Source organism: Heterocephalus glaber, unplaced genomic scaffold (genome assembly GCF_053883595.1).
Source record: "Heterocephalus glaber isolate CG9 unplaced genomic scaffold, H.glaber_assembly_v1.0 deba00001555, whole genome shotgun sequence".
Lineage (NCBI taxonomy): Eukaryota > Metazoa > Chordata > Mammalia > Rodentia > Bathyergidae > Heterocephalus > Heterocephalus glaber.
The window spans coordinates 3454791-3475042 of NW_028258346.1; the positions used below are offsets into that span (position 1 = coordinate 3454791).

Here is a 20252-nt window from a genome sequence, read left to right on the forward strand (position 1 = left end):
GGACTTAAAGTGTTATAAGCTATAAGAAACTAGTTTATTAATGTATCTAACAAGTTAGCCTCTGATGTGAATTTAAATGAGTAATTCAGTAAGATTCCTGATGTTAAAAGATAAGAAGAGTGGGCCGGGGATTTAGCTCAATGGTGCTGCCACCTGCCTCACAAGCCCAAGGTCCTGAGTTGGATCCCCAGTACCAAAAAAAAAAGATAAGAAGAATATTGGAATGCTTAATAGAATTTAAGAATCATCATCTTTAGACATTTTATCTATTATATTTACATAGAGTGGGTTTACACATATGGGGAGGTTTTTCCTCCTACAGAAAAAAGGGGCTTTAAAAGAAAGATGGATATATCAAATTAATAAATGTACAATAATGCACATATATTAATTAATGTACAATATTTAAAGGAAGCTTATTGACTAAGTTTGTAGCTGGAATTTCTTGATAAGGGAAGATTGGTTGACTCATTAACTTGAATTAAAAGGACATTAATAAAAAGCTCCTTTGAAAATAACATTAAAATTACAAGATTTGTAGGTAGAACAGGATTCATAGACTTATTCACTCAATATATTTATTAAATGTCTGCTACAGATCAGGCATAACCCTGGATACTAAGAAAACAACAATAAATAAAACAAAGAAAAAGCTTATTTTAATTGAGCTATATATCAAAAAGCATCAGGAAAAAATTTAAGTTATTGAATGTTTTGTTTTCATACTTTGGGTACTAATGTTAAAACAAAATGACTATAAGTAGTCTCTTCACTGCACAAAATTTCTCTCATAAGGGATACCAAAAAATTCACACTGATGAGTATCCTCATTCATCCTGTATCCCTATGGTCTAGTTCACACATAGCTCTCAAAATGGTGTGTACCTTGAGTGTTGAATCTTCTCTGGAGTCATATGGATTTTTTTTTTCATTCAGAAGAAATCCAGGTTAGCCAAGATCTTGCTTTGAAAATAGAAATGTCTCCAAGGTTGAGGACTAGGAGATATTTACATCTTCAGGTAATTCAATCAGATTGTGTTTCTTTTACTACCTGAGTTAAGGAATTAAGTTAACTTTCTGGTGAAAGGAAGAAAGAAAAACAACTTTGGATGAAGATAGAAACATATGTGCAGGAAAGCGAGGGAACTCTGGGCTGGGAACATATTGGTACACATGGCTGTGTGTGCTCAGGGCACTTGGAAGTTTGGGGCAGTTGGGTGCTGGGTATAGAAAGAATGGTGGAAACTGGGTTGGGTTTGAGTTATCACTCCATGGCTGGAGAACATTTAGGGGTTAAGTTTTTGCACCTCAATTTCCTCCTCTGTAAAATGGGTTTTATAATACCTTCCTCATTGTTTCTGAGAGGTTTAAGAGATAACAAATGTTCAATGACACAGTACCTGGCACACGTTGAGTTCCTCAGACTTGCACTTGTACAAGGGTCCCCCAATTCACAGCAAGTACAAACAAAACACTTTGTATCTTCTGGTTTCAGTATGCTATAAATGTAAACGGCAGTTAGTAATTAAAGAGGAGCTAAGTATGTAGAATAGTGGTGGAGTACATGCTTAGCATGCCCGAGGCCCTGGGTTTAAAACAAAACCAAGAAATAACCCAACTCTTCTTTAGATTCTTGAGTTGGTGGGATGGGGCCTAGGCTTGTGAATCTTGTTCTAACAGCTGACCAGGATTTGACTTTAATCTGGTGAATACATATTTTATTTTAAAAAGTCATGAAGAAAAAATACAATGCTCTAAATGATGGATTTTAAAACAATCAGTACCTTTCTAAACGTCCAGTAACATGCTGGAACAAAATACCATAGAAAATAATTCCTCAAGAAATTTTCTCTAAATAGATCCATATACACCAGGCTGAGTTATTAAGGGGGAAATGAGTTTAATAATGAACTATTAATCAGAATGAGTACCATCCAGGAAAGGTGTATTATAAAAAATATTTTGGATATTAATTGACCTCTGGTAACTTTAACTTTGTAAATACTTGTATTGCAGTGAGGTAGACAGTTTTTTTTTAAAAAAAAAACTCTCCATTAGACAGACTTAAAAATTTGTAATAATATTTAAGAAAATGATAATATTATGAAAGAATGAAATATCTGATTAATGCTTAACTTTGTACAACTCAAATATAAACTTTAAAAATATTAGAAATTATAACATTTGAGTGCATATAACATTTTGTACATTAGGATGAATTACGTGGTGTCCATTTCCTCTTTGCACTTCCAGTCACTTTAAATAAACAAATATATACAGCCTTAACAGAACAACAACAGTGCATCCAAAGCAAATCTGCATTTTAAATTATTTCTCCTGGCCAAGTCTCTTTTTCTTCTTACTTAGCATTTTATATTAGCATTTATTATCATCCCCACTTTTTCCTTGACAGTTTGCACTTCTCGGAACCAAACAAGCAAAAGATATAGATGGGGACAGAGCAAACCACTTAAGATAAAGCAAAACTTTTTGTAATAGTTGGCAAAGGTTCCCCTGTTTAAACCATCTCATGGTCAAAAGATTAGGAGGAGGCTCATTCTTCAAAGGACCTCATGGGCAATGTTGGAAAATAATACTGCTGCAGACTGGTTTTTGACTACCTGGGAATGGATGTTTCAGTTTGGGTCTGTGCTCTCTCTCGTTTCCTTCCAGAAGGTGAATTTCCCCCTCGCCCCTTTCTTTGCTGCCCGTTCCCCATTCTCCACCCCAAGCTCAATGTAACACTTGGCTCTTTTCACAGTTTCTCATTACTAAGTTTTAAAAACATTGCCTAACTGGTAATTACAATCTAAAACAATTCTTTTGGGGGAGCCCTGGGCTATTGCTGACTGGTAATCTTTCAGGAATGTCAGAGAGAGGGGAGGGAACGTACTTGTTCAGAAACTTCAGAGACTGGGCCGTGCCCCGCCCCCTCATCCTCTCCTTCCCGGCTGGGACCGACTGGCCTCTGGTCGCCGTCCTCCACCCTCCCTCGGCCCTGTGGCCCTTCTGCCTCTGGGGTCCTTTTCCCCTCCTCTGTTCTGCATCTCTTACCTTAATTACTTATTTCCCCACTCCTACGAATTTTCTTTTTAATTAGAAAATCACTCTCCCCTTAGAAAGAGACGTTTGAATTTTGACAAATCAATTAGAAAGAGATAACTCCAAGAGCTTCAGGGCGGGCTCCCTCCAGCCTGGGCTGCAGCACCTCTGCCAGCCCGCTCAGAGGCAACCTCGCGGTTTCTCACTATCCTTCTGGGGGCTCTAGGTGGACTAATTCTTGTCATTCCATCCATACCAACTCCCTCTCCCCCACCAGAAAAAGCCGCAGTAAAGGCTGGAGCGGCCCGAGCCCTCTGCAGTGGGACGGAGGCTCCTAGCGCTGCGAGACGCCAGGCAGAGTTGGTAAATCCTGGGAACACGCGCGTGAGGGACGCAGGCCCGCGTGGGCCCACCTCTCCCAAAACTCGCAAAGGCGGGACCCTCGCTGGCTCCTATTCCGTTCGCCGATTTTCCTTGACACTTTTTGCTGGAGAGGTCAAAGACAGGGGCTGTGACATGGCTGGAAAGACCCCGACTTCTCACAGAAGAGGAAACAACCAAGCCCAGATGTGGTTACTGGTTCTTTCTCCCACATCGTTCCCCTTTAAGCTTTTGTTTTCCCAATGTATGGAGCAGTTGAGAAACAGGTATGCGTCTCCCTTCGCCCTACCTCCCATCCAAACCTGTGAGACACACAAGGAAATCCAAAGCCACAATAATAAGGGGGTGGGGAGAGACGAAAGAAATCCTCCTCTGGTCGCTCCAGGGTGGCCAGGCAAGGCGTGACTCGCACCTCGGGGCTGGCAAGTGGGGGGTCCGGGCCGGCTGTGCCCCCTTCTCTCGCTGCTCTCCCGTCCGGGCTGCCCCCCACCCTCAGCCCATCCAAGGCCAGCTTCCCTCCTCCGCCTCGCTGCAGTCAGGCCTCTCTGCGGTCCGGAGCCAAGGCGGCAGGAAAGGAACCGCTACCTGCAGCCGCAGGACTCCACCACCATGTCCTCGTACTGCTTGTAGACCACGTTGTTGCCCGCGTCAATGTACAGGATGCTGATGGGAGTCAATTTGGTGGGCACGCAGCAGCTGGGCGGCGTGGAGCCGGGGTCCATGGAGTTCATCAGCGTCTGGATGATGGCGTGGTTGGTGGGCTCCAGGTGAGAGCGCAGCGGGAAGTCGCACACGCCCTCGCAGTGGTAGGCCTCGTACTCCAGGGGCGCGATGATCCAGTCGTCCCAGCCCAGCTCCTTGAAGTTCACGTGCAGGGGCTTCTTGCTGCAGCGCAGCCTCGACTTCTTGCCGTGCCGCTTGCCGTGGCGGCTGGCGAAGGCCGTGCGCCGTCGTCGCCGGCCGGGCAAGGGCAGCCACGGCCCGGCTTCCGGGGCGCCAGATGGCAGCGACCAAGACCCCTCGGCGCCCGCAGCCTCCCCCGAACCCAGCTGCTCGCGCATCTCGGCGAACAGGTTCTTTCGCTGAGATCTGGTGAATACCACGAGCAGGGCGCGCTCCTGCGGGGCGCGCACCCTGCGGCCGAAGCCCAGACTCCGCAGGTCCGGGGGCGGCGGCTGCTGGGGGCCCCGCGCGCGCGCCTCGACCTCCCCAGAGTCCAGCTCGACCCCCACGGCCCGCAGCTCCAAGCACAGCTGCTTCCCGGGCTGGTGGCGCAGAACCTGCCACACGTCGAAGACTTCCCAGCCGGCGGGGGGCGCCCCCTGCGGGTCCAGGGTGCGCGCGTCCAGCAGCGCGGGCGACCGGCAGCGCGACAGCTGCACGTGCAGCGGCCCGGCCGGCTGCCTCCAGGGCGCAGCGGGCGCCTGGCGGTAGAGCCGCAGCTCCGCGCCCACCAGCTCTTCTCTGTCTGAGAGCGTGGACACATCAAACAAATACTTCTGTCTCCGGAGAGGAGTGTGCGAGAGATCGTCTGCGAGATAAAAAATAATTACAGTCAGTTTCACTTAAGGGGGAGATCAGCCGGGTGCTGTCCGGCCGCCCTGGGAGGAAGAGGGCCGGGAGGGGGCAGGGGGCCTGGCCACCTCAGGGCTCTCAGCCCGGCCGCTGCTCGGCGCTGGCGAGGGCCCACCCCGGGCAGGACCCTCCCCCGGGTCAGCCCCAGACCCCGGGACGAAGGGCGGTGGCTGTGGCAGCGGCCTCCCGGGTCACCCCCATCCACTAAGGCGCCCTTTGTGGTCCAGCCTAGGCCGAGCTGCTTCCCCTAGACCCCCTCTCTGCTGGCTAGTTCTCTAGATTCACGTTTCAATGTCACCATCTCCAGAGGCCATCCTAGACCACCCTGATCTCTAAAGTAGCTTCCCTTGGCCACTAGCACAGGACCCACCCTGGGTTATTTACTATCACGGATGATTTGCAGTTGCCCTGTTTGCATTTCCTTGCTTATCGGTCTGTCATGCCCAGCAACGCTTCGCCCTCCCCCAGCCCATAGGAACTAGGGCAAGGTGCCCAGAGCAGTGGCCTACCTAGAGTCAGCGAAGGTCTAAGTGTGACACTTCTATACCAGAGATTCTCAACCTGGCTGCCCATTAGAATCTTCTGGAGAATTAAAAAACTACTACCTGGCTTACTGGAATTGACTCAGTATCTAAGGCTCCAAAATGATTTAAGGGTGTAGTCCTACTGTCCATGACCATATTGCTCCCCTTGGGGAGTTCTGCTGAGGCATTTGGGCACAATGACATTTTTTTCCTTTTCTTCTTCCTTCACAAGAAATAAAAGAACAACGAGGATTTCAGAATGGGATGAGGGAAAAGATCCTCCAGTTAATGAGAAATAGAGCTGAAAGATAGAGCTGAATGAAAACCTCAACCAGACATTTACACACACACACACACACACACACACACACACACACACTTCTCTCTTCCCCCACCATCCAATTTGAACTTCTCTTGTGTTACAACTAATCGTGAAGTTAACTTTTTGGGGGGAGGGGGTATAGGTGAGGAAAAAAGAAATATGAGACCCATCCAGGGTAGGAGGCTTTTAAAACCCAAGGCAAATTCTTCAGGACCAAGGCAAAACTGGACCTTTTTTTTTTGACACACTGGTGCATGAAGCCAATCCCACTTCAATGTGCAAGGCGGAAAGCTAACCAGGTTTTCCGGGGCTGCTTTCCCATAAAATATTTACAACCCAGCAAATACAAAAATCCCCAAAGCCCCCAGCTTTCCCCAGAAGCTAGTAAAGCCTGGGTGGATTTTAATAGTAAAAGTGTCACTGGGTCCCAGATTCGACCCTCCCAGCCTGTCCAGATGTAGCCCTAGGGCAAGGGCTCTGGAGCCTCAGCATCAACGGTCAGTAGATGCCTGGTGCTGACCGCAGGGCCGGCTGCCTCTCTGACACATGCCCTGACCTGAGAGGTAGTTGTGAGAAGGGTTAGAGAGGTGAAAAGGGAAAAGCTGCTGGAGGCAGTTGATTTATGGAAGTCAAGACCTTCAAACCAGCCAGGGTCACACTAAAATCAGGGAATTCAAGCCACTTTTCTCTTTCTTACAGGACACTGGTGTCTGACTCTGCTCAGCCTCCACCCAGATCTCTGGGCCTATTGCCTTGAGCTTCACTTTCCTGCCTCTCTCTTAGAACTAAGTGTGTGATGAGAGGAACAAGCCTTGGCCACTTACTGCACTAATGTTGTGAGGGTGGACACAGTTGCAATCTTTACTTTATGCACACAATCAGAACAGTTTTGCAAGGTAGGTACAAGCCCCTGTTGTTCCCATATAGCAGATGAGAAAACCAAGGCTTGGAGAAATTAAGTTAACTTTGGCTCAGACAGCCAGTAAGTGGTGAGGACAAGATCCAGAATGTAAGATGTTTGGTTTCAGTGTTGGAGCATTTAGCCCCTTATCCCCACTGTCACACCATTGTAGTCCAGGTATGAGACTGGAGTTCAAGGGAAAAGCAATGCAGTCCAAACTAAATGCAAGACTTGCTAGGAATAAAACCTTAGGATATTGTTTCCATTTCTGCTTGCATAACTTTTGAGATAGGGTGTTCCTGGCTGGAAAAGCATTAGGCAGGTATAAAGAATATTTATTTATTTCTCTCTAGCGCAACATAGAGAAATCAGCCTGCCTTTGCTTTCTCTCTCTCTGTCTGTCTGTCTCTCTCTCTCTCTCTCTCTCTCTCTCTCTCTCTCTCTCTCTCTCTCTCTCTCTCTGTGGGCTGGTAAAAGGTTAGCGTGCACAGCCGAGTTAAAACTGAGCCAAGCTCTGCAGAGAAAGGACCCTGCTGATTCTGCAACCTTGGGATTTCTAATGATCTTTCCACCATAAGGAGTCAATGCTTACCCTTTTCACAGCTCAGGGAAGAACGCATTAACGCCTTCAGTTTCCATCCTGCTCCCTTCTCTCTCCACACCGGTGTCATCCCACTCTTCCAAGAGGCCTCCCTGCATACATGTGGACATTGCAGCCCGCAGATCCCAGCATCCCGGCTCTACCAGTGCACACATTTCTCAGTGGTGGGGTCCTCTCCTGGGAGGAGAGACCTAATAAAGAAGATGTCCTGGCCTTGAAAGTGCTCAGGGCTATTTGGGCAAGAATTCTATGACCCAGGTACCTGGAGGTTGTTCTAGGACAGTGATTTTCAATGTCACTAAAGCTGCAGTGGTCCCTAAATCTGCAGCATGAATGTCACACGGGGACTTGTTAGAAATGCAAATTCCCTCAGACCCCAGAGGTTTGAGGAGTGTTCATAGTAAGTTCCCAGGGGATGCTGATTCTGCTAGTACAGGAATAATACTTTGAGAACCACTAGTGTAGGCAGACATGTCTGCTAAAGTCTGGATTCCCCAGTGTCCAGGGAAGGGCATCACGGGAGGAAGAATGAAACAAGTCCCTCAAAAGCACTGGACTCAAGGCAGGGTACAAAGGGTTATTATAATGAAACCAAGTCACTATCGCTCCAGGTCTTTCCTGGCCCCCAGAGCCCTCCTCACATTTTTAATCTCTCAAAATTACATGCTCTCACCAGGTCTCCAGAACCTGTACCTCCTAAACAGAAGGTCCAAGAAGATGGCCGCTCCCTACAGCTCTCTGCAGATCACATTCCCTGCCTGTCTGGACCTGCTTTGGAGCCACGAATCTCAGAAAGAGCCCAGAGGAGGCATCGGCCTGGCAAATGTATACACCACCATGCACTGTGACCTGGCAGACAGTTGCTTTGCCTGCTGACCTGGCATCACAAAACCTAGCCCAGATGCCAGAGGCCATTTGCGGGCAGGACACTGGTCCATCTCATTAAGTCCTCTATAAATGAGGGCTAGTGACATCAAATGACTCCCATTCCTTGACTCGAAACGTGCATTTTTCATTTCAAAATCCATAGTGCTTTCCTACAACCTGAATATGGATCTTATGCTTTAGGCTTTTAAGTTGAAAATGATCAATAACATATCATGGAGCTTTTTATTTTGCTTTTAATTTGCACCAACCTAGTTTGCAATAGTGTATCTTACACCCCAGCTACTTCAGTGTTTGCTAGTAGTTTGCTTTCAAGTTACAATTGCTAGATTCTTTGTCTTTATTGTCTTTTCCCGGGAGGTGGGTAGAGAAAGGAGGAGGAGAGAGAGGTGAGAAGGAAGAAATCGCTGGCATATCTAAGAAAATCCATCATAAGTAGGTCAGCAAGTTGGCTAGACGCTGAGAGCACCTTGCTCATACACTTCTGAACACACATTTTCACACTCACACACTGCTGTGCACATACACTTCGATACTGAAGGAAGATGTTAGTCAAAGAGTGTGACATTTCAATTCATCATAATGAATAGAAGTTAAAAAGATAAAAATTTAATTTAAAAATTTTTAAAAAGAAGCAAGTAAGGGAAGAAAGGAACTAATTGCTTACAAGTAGATACTACTGTGCCCACTTTAAATGCAGAAACTGCCTTAGAAAGTTAAAGGCACATGTCCAAGGTCATATTAAGCACTGGAAGAAGCCAGGTAAGCAAATAACAGGCAAAAAGAAAGAGACACCGAAGGCATCAAAGACCCCGAGCCTGGGAGCCTGAGCCCCAGATGGGTGGCCAGAGGAGAAGCACACCTGAACAGATGGCTTTCCTGGGGCCACCCTGGAGGGGATTTCCCAAACCCCAAAGTCCCCTTTGGTTGGGAACTCAGGAAGGGCCCAGCCCCGCCTTTTTCTAAGACATCCCTGGATACACACACAGTTTGAGATCCCTCTCGAGAGTCCCGTCACTGGCCAGCTCCAAGGGTACAGCCCAAACCTCCAGCTCTCCTGACCAGCAGGCCCTTTGCCACAGACTCTGGGCTCCCATCCTGATTTCATGGTGACCCTGTCCAGACCACTGTCCAGACCAGACCTATCTGCTTCAGGAGGCCACCCAAGCCCCCCAGAGGCCCAGAGACGAGACTCTGAATAAGGGGTGGCTCGGAAAGCCCGGGAGATAGTGGGATTTCCCACCCCCCACCCTGTAGCAGGAAGCGGGGAGGACCAGGTAATCACCCGTTTTTTGCAAAGGAAAATATCCAGATCTTTGCAGTTGGGTCTTGCCCCTCCCCTCACTGAAGAACCTACCCTCCAGCCAGCTTGCCTGATGGCCTCTCACTGAATCTTCACCGCAGGCGTCCAACAGAGATGGCCCTACTGCTAAACGTATTTATTCAGGAGGAAACTGAGGTCCTAAGGAGTATCTTGTCTGATGTCTTGCACTGAGTAAGAGACAGGCCTCGCCTGGAAGGTCCTAATTCCCAGTAAGGCTAGGCCTATGACCAGGCCCCTGTACCGTACTGGGGTCCTGATTGGGCAGTGGAGCCAGGGGGAGGGAAGAAGTAGGACTCACGTTCATCCTCAGTACCAGCCACCCTGAGGGAGCTGCGGTCCACCAGCTTCTTTGCTAGATTTGTAGCTCGGAATCATGGCTGGGTTTGGAGTCATTTCTTGCCTAGGTATCTCAGTTTCAGTGATACCCTGAGGTGTCAACGTCCGTCAATCAGGAAGGACCCTGATAAACTGATTCCCAGGTCCCAGCCCCTGGGTGTGAGAATGTGTGTGTCAACACATTGCTGCGTCCTGGGACCCAGCGATTGGAGCTTTCTTCCTAGGATGTACATATTCCTCCCAAGTCAGGCTCTTCAGAGATCTGAGTTTTGCAAACTGCTGAGCATTTGCTAAGCATTCTCTCTAAATCAAGGGAGATTCAGGAGCAATTTACAAAGTTTATCCTCTCCAGAGTGTGCCTGCTGACCCAAGTACTTTTGCCTGAACACCCAGCATAATAACTAAGAGCAAACACTGGTGTAGCACTCACATATATCCAAATTTCACACTGTTCTCCATAAATATGTACAACTAGGATGTGTTAATTAAAATTACAAATTTTTAATCTCCACTATAATCTCACTCTAACCTAAACCACAGGAGGTTTAAGAGTAACTTGCCCAAGACAGTAAGTAAGTGGTGGCACTGGCAGTTTGCCTCCAATGTCTGTGCCACCACTTGGCTGTCACTGCCCTTGATGTCTACCTTGTGGGAAGCTTGAGATGGCACTAGTTCTTATATACTGCCCCTTCTTGGAAGAAAGGAAGGCTAACAACAATTGGACTTTTGAAAGGGAGCTTACCAGAAAAATTAAGTTTCTTATCTACAGTATGGAGACAATGACACCAGCTCACAGGGCCACTGAGTGAGGCAAATGAGGAAAGGTGTAGGTAATTTCTGAAAACATTGTGTAAGTATTACTAAGGAAAATGTGGAATAAGCAGAGGAACATGCACTCTAAGACACATACATTTCACCCCTGATCTGTGACTCAGTGGCTGGGTGACCTTGGGTAGACTGAGTCACATAACCTCTCCTAGCATCATATCCCTCATCTGTAAACCACTTCTACCTTGCAAGGTCGTTGCGATGGATAGACTCACACAGGCAGTGCACAGTGCATAGAAACGCCCCAATAAATGTGGCCAATATCACTCTAACCAGCTACACCCTGCCAGGGGCAGGTTGCCTGTCCTCCTCTTGATCTTCTTGAGATATGGTCCAGTCCTTAGCCTCCCTAGAGGAAGAAAGGCACTGCTGGGCAATGTGGGTAAAGAAAGCAGCGGTGCTTCTGGTTCCTGGTCATCTGAGGTCCAGTGAAGGTCCAGGCTCATCAGCACAGTAGCCTTATCCCCATTATCACAATCCTTCTCAGCCCTGTGATGCCATTTCTGACATGGCGGTCCCTTTTGCAACACCAGGTGACCAATACTGGGACACCAATCTCAGCAAAGGTTGGGCCCTTCTTGGAGTGTGGGAAGCAAGAGGTGTTGGCCCATGTAATCCACAAAACTCCTTGGCTGGCTGGCATCAGCCTTGAGAGGCCTCAGACTTCCTGTCTCATGGCTTTGGCACCCTTTTCTGGGGCTTGGTCGGTCTGGGTCTGCAGAGCAGGTCCTGGGTGGGGGGAGTAGTAGGAGAGGATATCCTGCAACTTCATCTGACAAAGAGCCACTCGTATATTGGAGGGAACGGGGTGCAGGAATGAATGCCCCTTAATTAGGAAGATCACCTGTCAGCCTGTGCCTCCTCCTTACCCACCCACAGGCCCAGTTTTACTCTTAGTGCCTCCAGTCCCTTCCCCAATGCCGCCTGCCTTTCTCAGCTTCTTTACTCCTTGCAGAGAAACGAAGGGCCCAAGGAGAGTCCTCTAAGGAGTCTCAGCTTTTCCATCCTCTTTCTGATCTTGTGAATCTCTTTTCCTTGTGGAGCTGAGCCTGGGCCCTGTAGGCCCCATGGATTAAGTAGGGAGTCTGGACCCCACAGGGAAACCCAGTGTTGGCACAGCAAGCTCGGGCTCAGCATAGAGTGAAGGAGTGAAGCTCTGGAAAGAAGAAAGAGAAGGAAGCTCAGCTTCCACCGGACTGAAAACAGAACTAGGCGAGCTGGCCCCTGGAGCCTGAGCACAGCTGTTGGAAGGGTAGCTCCAACCCAAGGGCCCTGGTTTCTGGTGGATTCTACAAGAGCCAGGGGCCAGCCTCTCCCCCAGCACTGAGTACATCCAGTAGAAGCCTCCTTTTGTCCCTAGAGGATGAAACATTCGTCCTCATGAACTTGGTGAAAATTGTCATGGCCAAGAGCTATCCTGTGGGTGGAGGCCGAAGAGCAGAGGACAGCCAAGATCAAGGACACTTCCCCAAGTACGTGTCCTTTCACCAATCCAACCCTGGACCCGCAGCCACAGCGGCTCAGACCTTGACAATACTGCAGATCACAACTGAACCAAGCTCCAGCGCCGACTCTGGTTCCCATCTGTCCACAATGAGCCTTCACCCTGCCCCAGGGAAACTGGGTCACGGCCCTTTCCCTGCAGCCGCCTGTGTGGCCAGGCCAAGCTGTCTTGCCTGGAGGGTCTTCTCCACCGGCTGACAAGAAGGGTCCCCAGGGAGCCCAGGAGGGCGACACGGGGCCTCTAGGAAGTGAGCTGGGGAAAGAACCTCAGTGGAGTACCTGTGAACGCTGGAACATGATCCTGCCGCTGGGATGGAGAGCTGAGATCAAAAGTAGAAAAGATGGCCTGGGGATTTAGCTCAGTGGTTCCAGCGCCTGTCTCGCAAAGCACAAGGTCCCGAGTTCGATCCCCGGTGCCAAAAAAGAAAAAAACAAGTAGAAAAGAGAGAAGGAAAAAAAGGAGAAAAGGTGCCCATTTTATGCGGTTTCTCCTCCCCAACCAGTATCAAGGTTACAGGTGGAGGCACGGGTTCAAATCTGCATGTGGTCGTGGGCAAAATATTGAGCTCTCCCCACCAAGGGTCCTGCGCAGGAGAAACCTTAGTGACAAGGTCTTTAAAGCGCTGGACTGGGTCCAGACTCTGAAGAAGGGATCGCCCTAAACCCACTCTGAGCCACTGATCGAGGCCTGACTTCCCAAACAACACACCAAAGTGGGATTCTTGGTCTTAGCTGCAGGCCATAATCTAGCATTTTTCAATTTCCCTCCCTGGGAGCCTCAAAGCAGCAGTCCGCGGGAAAGTGGAGTAGGGGCTGGACCAACCTGCTCCGAAGCCAGTTTTGCAAAGCAGGAGCAGGATTCCCCTTGGTTGCTGCAGTTTTTAGGGATGCCCTGTGCTGCCACCACCAGTGCGTACTCTTCCGCGCTGCCCTGTTCCCGCCTTCTGCCCCTCTCCACCAGCCCGGGCAGCACCAACTTGCTCCAGAGGTCCGCCCCTCTCCTCTGGGGCCCGCCCACGGTCAGGTCCCTAAACAGCGCCCCGCCTCCAAGCGCCCGGCCACTCGCTGCGCAGCGCGCGCTTCCCCGGAACGCGGTCCTGCGCCGCGCCGCACGCCGCGTTTGTCCTCCCAGCGCCTGCATCTCCTTACCACAAGCGGACCTAACCCTCAGCTCCCCACAGTGTATTAGGACGCTCCTGGGAGGCAGACCCTGGAACACGCGAGGCCAGCGAGGGCCAATTTAATTCCAGTAAACAGGACACACCGTAACTTAGAGCCCATAACAAACAGCTAGGGGTTGAGGGAGAGTGAGGAATGTCCAGCGAGGAGAGCAGTGGAACAACATTCGCGCTTTGCACCCTTCAAGGGCTCAGCTCGGCTCTGACCCCTTCCCCAAGGGTCGTTGGACCCTGGCTATTCAACACCCAAGGGGTTATTGAACTAATGCCTTCCACCTCAGGTGAAAGCCCCAGGATCGCTGTTGGTTTGCTCTGGGTCGTTGGATGCACGCAGCAGTCTCTCTCCACCTCATTCCTTCCGCCCTTGCCCAGTAAGACGTCCCCGCAAAGAGGAGGTGTGCCGGGAACCCCCAAAATTCCAGCTGGAAAAAACAAAACCGAAACACAGGTTGCCCTGGGGCCTCCATCAGTGCAGCGCTCCGCGTTCCGAGGGTCCAGGCGATGAGCAGCAGGCTGTCCGCACGTGCAGAAAGCTTTCATGTCCTGATTCAGTTTGAAGGGTGGGTTCAAAGGCCCGTCATGGTCTGTGGCTTGGGTAAATTTTTTTTTTCTTCAAGTGCAGAAGCGACTGGGGGGTGTGGGCACGCCTTGGACCTCCCACCAGCCACTCCAGCGCGCAAGCTCCCGGAGGCCTGCGGAGGACAATGCTCAGGTCCCTCTGAGACGAGCCAGGAACGTACTGGCCAAACCTGCACCCTCGCTGCGGAAGGCGCAGGGCGTCCCGAACCTCTGGCCTTCTCCCGTAACTGGCCCTTCGGCCTTAGGGATGGAGGTGACAGTGACTGGTATTTAACCACCGACTGGCAAGGGAGTGGTTTGAGGCCTTAGCAAGTCTGAATCACTCCAACCAGAAAAGCAGAACGAACCTCTAGTTTCAGATTCCCTCCACCTTCCCTCCGGCTTTCCCGGGACCTTTGGGTTCCCAGGTTCGGGAACACCCGGAACCCGGACCACCACCCAAACTCTGGACGCGCCCTCCCGGGCGCACTAGAACGCCTGGCCAGCCTCTTCCAAGGCTGTTCCCGCTTTCCGGGGAAATAAAGCCTAGATTGGAACCTTCTGCCCGGCTTCCTCACTTGGCCGTCTGGTCTGAATTAGTGTTTTTATAAGGGACTCAAACAAATCGAATACAAGGTCACCAAATAATTAACAGTTGCGAATTCCCTCCGTCCCCATTAAAATACTTCCCTGCTTATATTTCATTTTCCGTTTGCCAACGACAACAGGGTCCGGGCAAAAGCGCCGCTCGGTTGATAACACTACTCTGCGGCCCAGCTCCACCCAGAACCCCACCGTTTTACATAAATGTGATGCTCCAGACAAACTGCCGTCGCAAGGAAACTCTGCGACTCTTCGAATGCCCTCCCAGCAGCCAATCCGTCCCCGGCGCGGTCCAGCCCTGCCGCCAGATCTTGAGGACCCAGAAGGTAAGGGAGAAGCCAAAAAACAATCAGCAGCTAACTCCCCCGAGAGCCACTTCTAGGGTGTCAAGTTCCTCAAGGATGTTCCGATCTCGTTTTGGTTTTTATCTCTTCCTTACTGGCCCCTTTCTGGGAACGCTACTGTAACAACAGCAACACAGTTTAAAGAGTATTTTTATTTCAAAGTCATCTGGAAACCTAGCTCGCAGCAAATTCTTAGACTCATTGTGCCTCACCCGTCCTTGGGAGGTTTTTTCCTTCTGTGGTACTTCTCACAAACGACAAAGACTACGGGTCTGAGTGCTCTTCCCCCTTGCAGGCTGGCTCATTCTCAAGGCCTTCCCCCCATCCCACCTCCCCTCTATTCCTCAGCCCAGTTCAATTCACAGAAGTTCCAATTGTCTGCCCTCCCCAGACCCCAGAGCTGGGGCCTAGGGCCCCAGAACCCCAGTACTAGTGGCCTTTTAGTGAATGATTTCATGAGCTAACTGTATCTTCATGTATCTAATCTGGTCCATTCAAATCTTATGATTTCACCAATACACACTTCCTCCTCTTTATGGTTCTAAAATCAGTTTTTTAAAGCATGATATGATGACATTTTAAAAGATCAGGGGAAAAGTACGTTTGTACCTCTGCTAAAACAAGTACAGGAAGAAGCCAAGTACGACACAAGTTCTGACCCCTCGATCCAAAGTTCCATGAAATTCCTAAGTATATCTTAAGAGACTACAGAAGAATATTAGGCCATGAAGAAAATCTCACTTTTTAAACTTCTTACCACCATTGTTAGACACCTCCTAACCCTATCAGCATTGTGCACTCAGCATTCAAGGTCTAGAATAGTATGAGTTTTACCTCTCACTATAGCTGTGTAACCTTGGGCAGCTTGCTTAACCCCTCTGCCTTCCTAATTCACCTGCAAAATGGGGTAATTACAGCCCCTTTCTCTGGGAATGGCTGGAAGAATTAAATGAAATAGTTCATGTAATCGATTTTAGCACAGTACTTGGCCCACTGTAAAAGTTCAATAAATCTTGGCTAGTATCATTATCCTTACAGGTTCAAAGAGCAAACCTCGGAAGGACTTTTTCTTTTAACTTGCAATGGGACCACCTGGTGGAGTGTTGAGAGAGGCGGCAGGGGGCGGGATCGGGCGGCAAGTGCTGTCTTCCAAGCTCTGGAGCTCTTCACGCTCACTCTGGGGAGAGGGTCTCTATGCCCTCCCACTCCCGACCCCTGCTTCAGGATAACTAACTCTTGGGTTCTCACGTGAGAAAGGCTTTACAAATACTACAGGTAAGTCATTCCTCGCCTGGCTTGGCTCCTTTTCTTCCCTTTGCCCTTCCCCTTAGAGAGATCCTTGATCCTCGGCGCCGAGCTCGCCATCGTCTCCAGCGATTTAAACGTCCCCGGGGCAAGGCGCCAAGTTAGCACTACTAGCTCTGGACAGACCCCTGCTCTGCGCTCCTTGGTGAGCCACCCCCGGGCTGGGCTGGGGGAGGGGATGTTGAGGGTTTGGCGCGGGAAAGCACCCCCACGTGAGCAGGGCGGAAGTCCTCGCCAGGCCGGCACTGGGGATGCGCGGCTAGCGGGTCCCTTCCATCACGGGAGACTAGACCGCGTTTGATGTGTTATGACATGAACCCTCAATTAGATCGCTGAGTTGAAACACTCCAATCAGGGGCCCGATGCTAAGCAAGCCCCGGAAGGTCCAGCCCGAGGTCACCGCCGGTGACACATCAAATCAGAATCAGTGAGAGGGAAAGTGAGGCTTTTCCTTTATCAAGCTGGGGCTGCAGACAGAGACGCACCCCCCCCGCGCCCCTCCCGCGGGGGGCTCCCCACTCCTCTGCTCCTCGCGCCTTGCGGTCCGCCGCACCAGCCGCCTAGCTGCCTTTCTTCGAGTTTCCGGGGAACCCGGGGGGCTTGGAGGGGAAGAAGCTTTGAAGCTGCCCTCCGGGTGGTTGGGCAGCGTCTCCTACGGCCGTGGACCGGCCGCAGCCCCAGCCCTCGACAGCGCTCTCGGGTTGAAGCCGGAGGTCTGGATCTCTTGCACTGGCCTAGAGACCCTGGCCTGGGCAGAGAGGCCCCCTCCCCCAGCCTCCTCCGGCGCCCTCAGACTCGCATCCCTGGAAGGGAGGGGGCCTGCAGGGCAGCCTAGGGTGACGCGAGCTCCCTGCGAGACCTGGCTAGGGCCCTCCAAGACACCCCTCCCCCTTGCCTAAATTCCGAGGGCGTCCGCAGACCCCTCGGAGCAGCTCGCAGCGTCCCTTGGTGCTGAGCCAAATTCAGGGGGCTCAGCGAACCAGTTAGGGTGCCTGCTTGAGGGAGGGGCGCGGAGATTCTTCCCATTTCCCGGGAAATGAAAATGAGCGCTCAACTGTCTGCAGCCTAGGCCTCCGGGTCCCTTGGGAAAGGGGCGCAGGAGCAGTTTCCTCTGGGCTTGCTGAGGCTCCCCTCCGGTGAAGGCAGTAGAAAAGGCGCAAGGCCAGCGGAGGGCCTGAAGGGAGGGGCACAGTCCTGGCAGGGTTGGTGAGAGGGGGCGCGGGCCCCAGGCCCTAAGCACTAAGAAGCCGAGCGCCTTTGCAAAGATGACTTCAGCGGTCCGAAAAACTTCATAAAATACCTGGCATTAATGTGATGTCGAGACCTTTCAGCAGCTCATAACCCATGACCTCGGCTGCTGTGGGGCAATGAGCTTGGGCAGGACCGTGGCGCGCGGAAGGAGAAAGCCAGGGAGAGGGGACTGAGGACCGAGGGCCGGGGACCGAGGACCGAGGGCCGGGGACCTGCTACCCTCTCCGAAGCCCTTGGAGAAGGCAGGAGCACTCAAGGCAGCCTCGTCCACAGGAGCCCAGCGCTCTCGGGCTCGGGGCGAACTCCCACTTTCACTGACTGGGAAGTGTGAGAGACTAGGCAAAGTCCGGGAGCTCAGCCTGGGGGAGGGAGAGGCTAGCTGCCGCGCTTTGATCTCCTTCCTTTCTTCTCAAGGCGGTCCTCCCTCCTTTCTTTCTCCTTCTCCTCCCCCTTTTCTGCTTTCTTCGGGTTCTTTGCCTGTCTCTCCTCTTTAGGAACCCACTCCCCAACTTCCGAGGCTGGAGGCAGGGGGCGAGGTTTCTCGAGGTCACTGGCCACGCTGCAGACGAGTGCTGGTGGCAGAACCGAGGATAAGGGGTTTTCACCGACGCTCACACGTGCACCCGCTCTGGCAGAGGGGCCGAGGGGTGGGGCCCGGCGCCGAGAGAGGAGCGGGGTCCGGCGGAAAGGGTGGGTAGACAGGCACGCGCGTGCAACCCTGTGCACTAGCTACCAAAACGCAGACCTAGCTGTCCCCGTCCCGGCCCACCCCGCCAGTTGCCACCTGCCTGCGGGAAAAGCATTCGGGTTGTGGCCTCCGAGGGCACAGGTTGTGCTCACACCGACCGCGCAGTGCTGGAAGAAAGAAGCGAAACGCAGAGTGTGCCGGGCGCCCACTGGCCTGACGATGCGCACGTCCAGTGCGGGCACGCGCGGAGAACCCCGCGGCAGCCGGGCCACTGCTCCCTGGCGCCGCTGGTGGCCTCGCGCCCCGGACAGCCCGACTGACTCGCTCCGGGCTTCCCGGCGCTCACTCACACCCGTCGGCCGGATGACTCGGCCCGGGGGCTCAGGCCTCGGACCGACCGCACACTCCGCACAACCCAGGACCCCAGGCACCGGCTGCATCAGCCCCAACGGCCCTCGCCCTGACCGTCCTCCACTCCTGGTCGATGCCTGCCTCTTCCTGTCCTCTACGCTTCCTCCACTAACTACCAAAGCAGCGGCCACCACTGCAAAAGACGAACGAGGGAGGGAAGGAGGGAGGGAGGGAGGGAGGGAGGGAGGAAGGAAGGAAGGAAGGAAGGGAGGAAGGAAGGAAGGAAGGAAGGAAGAAGCCAGGCAGGCAGAATTGCAGATTGGAGCAACATCTGCAGCCGCATTCAGAAACTTACTCAGACTTGAGGAAAATAGTTTAAGAAAAGAAAAAAGGGAGATGACCGAGCGGGAAGGGAATTCACAAGCGCAGCCTCCTGCCAGGCAGAAGCTGGAGCCAGGCTCTGGCTGCCGAGCTCCAACCGAGAGGAGTCGCGTCCTCGCCACTCACCCAGGCCTCTGTCCACAAAGCTCGTGACCGTGTTCGCCGACTTGGAAGACTGGAAGAAGCTGGTGTTGATGCCCAGCTTTTCGGCGATGGAGTAAGTCCTGTAAATGGACAGCATGTACTCGGGGGGCACCACGCGCGGGCCCCGGCCGGGCGGCTCCCGAGCGCGGGGCTCCTCCTGCGGCCGCCCGGGCTGCGGCTCCCGGCGCTCCTGGGGCGCCCGGCCGGCTGCGCTCTCTCGCGGCGCCCGCGGCACCTTCCCTTCCTTGCGGCTCCTCACGCTCTTGGTGGAGCCCAGCTCCGCGGACGAGGAGGAGATGGAAGCCTGCTGGAAACCGGGCAAATCCCACAGGAAACTGATGAGGAAGACGGCCGAGAGCAGGACCCGGGGAGTATCCATGGCGCGCGGGCAGCGAGGGTGGCGGAGCGGCTGGACAGCGGCCGGGCCCGGCTCCTCGCGCGGACTCCGAGTGCACGGAGCCGGGCCCCAGCCACACAAACCCCGGGCCTGCCACGCCCCCTCCCGCCCCTCGCCGGGAGGGGGTAAGAGGGGAGGGAGGACGGCGGGGAGGGCGGGTGCGAGGAGAGGCCGGGTGGTGTGGGCCGGAGGTGTGGGGAGAGGGGCTGGGGTGACTCAGTCCCGGGCCGACCAGCGCCCCCGCGAGACGCGCGCGGGGTTGCGGGCGGTGAGCGCCGCGCGGACCCGAGCGCCGGGCCGGGCGGTCCCGCGGCCGGGGCAGGGCCTGGCCCGCAGCGCCAGGGTCCCCACCCGCACGCTCGGAGGAGCGGCCCCTGCCCCACGCTGCTCCGGCTGCGGGGCTTTGCCAGCCGCCCGCACTAGGCTGGGAGCGACGGCGGCGCCCTCCAGAGACCGCTCGGAGTCGGCGCTTCTGCCGCAGGCTCCGGCCGAGGGCAGCTCCTCTCCTCGGCCCCGAGCGTCAGGGCGGTAGTTTGTGCCCCTCGGGGGCCAACCCGGAGCCCGTGAAGCCTCGGCCTGGGCCGGCTCGGCCCAGCCCCGTTCTCTCTGTGGGGCACCGCTCTCCACAAGGACGGGCGTCTCTTCCCGACCCTCGAGGTCAGGCAGAGGCCACGCGTCTCTGGAGTCTGGAGCGGTGCTAAAAGCTAAAGCTGCTGCGCGCCCTGCAGGCCCCAGCCTCTCGCCCCGCGGTCTCCAACCTCCTCTGACGCCGGCTTCGGCCACCGCTCTTCTCCTTCGCCTGCTCGCGGGCTCCTCTCGCCTCTCGGCCT

General features: G+C 52.9%; 1 protein-coding gene across 1 annotated transcript; it reads right to left on the reverse strand.

Annotated features, from left to right (window-relative positions):
- Positions 1–689: 689 nt before the first annotated feature.
- Positions 690–19582, reverse strand: Gdf6 (growth differentiation factor 6). Its single transcript, XM_004850137.3, has 2 exons — positions 19008–19582; positions 690–4954 (listed from the first exon to the last, which is right to left on the reverse strand). The coding sequence occupies exons 1-2, from the start codon at positions 19402–19404 to the stop codon at positions 4005–4007; spliced, it is 1347 nt and encodes a 448-aa protein (XP_004850194.1). The 5' UTR covers positions 19405–19582; the 3' UTR covers positions 690–4004.
- Positions 19583–20252: the final 670 nt, after the last annotated feature.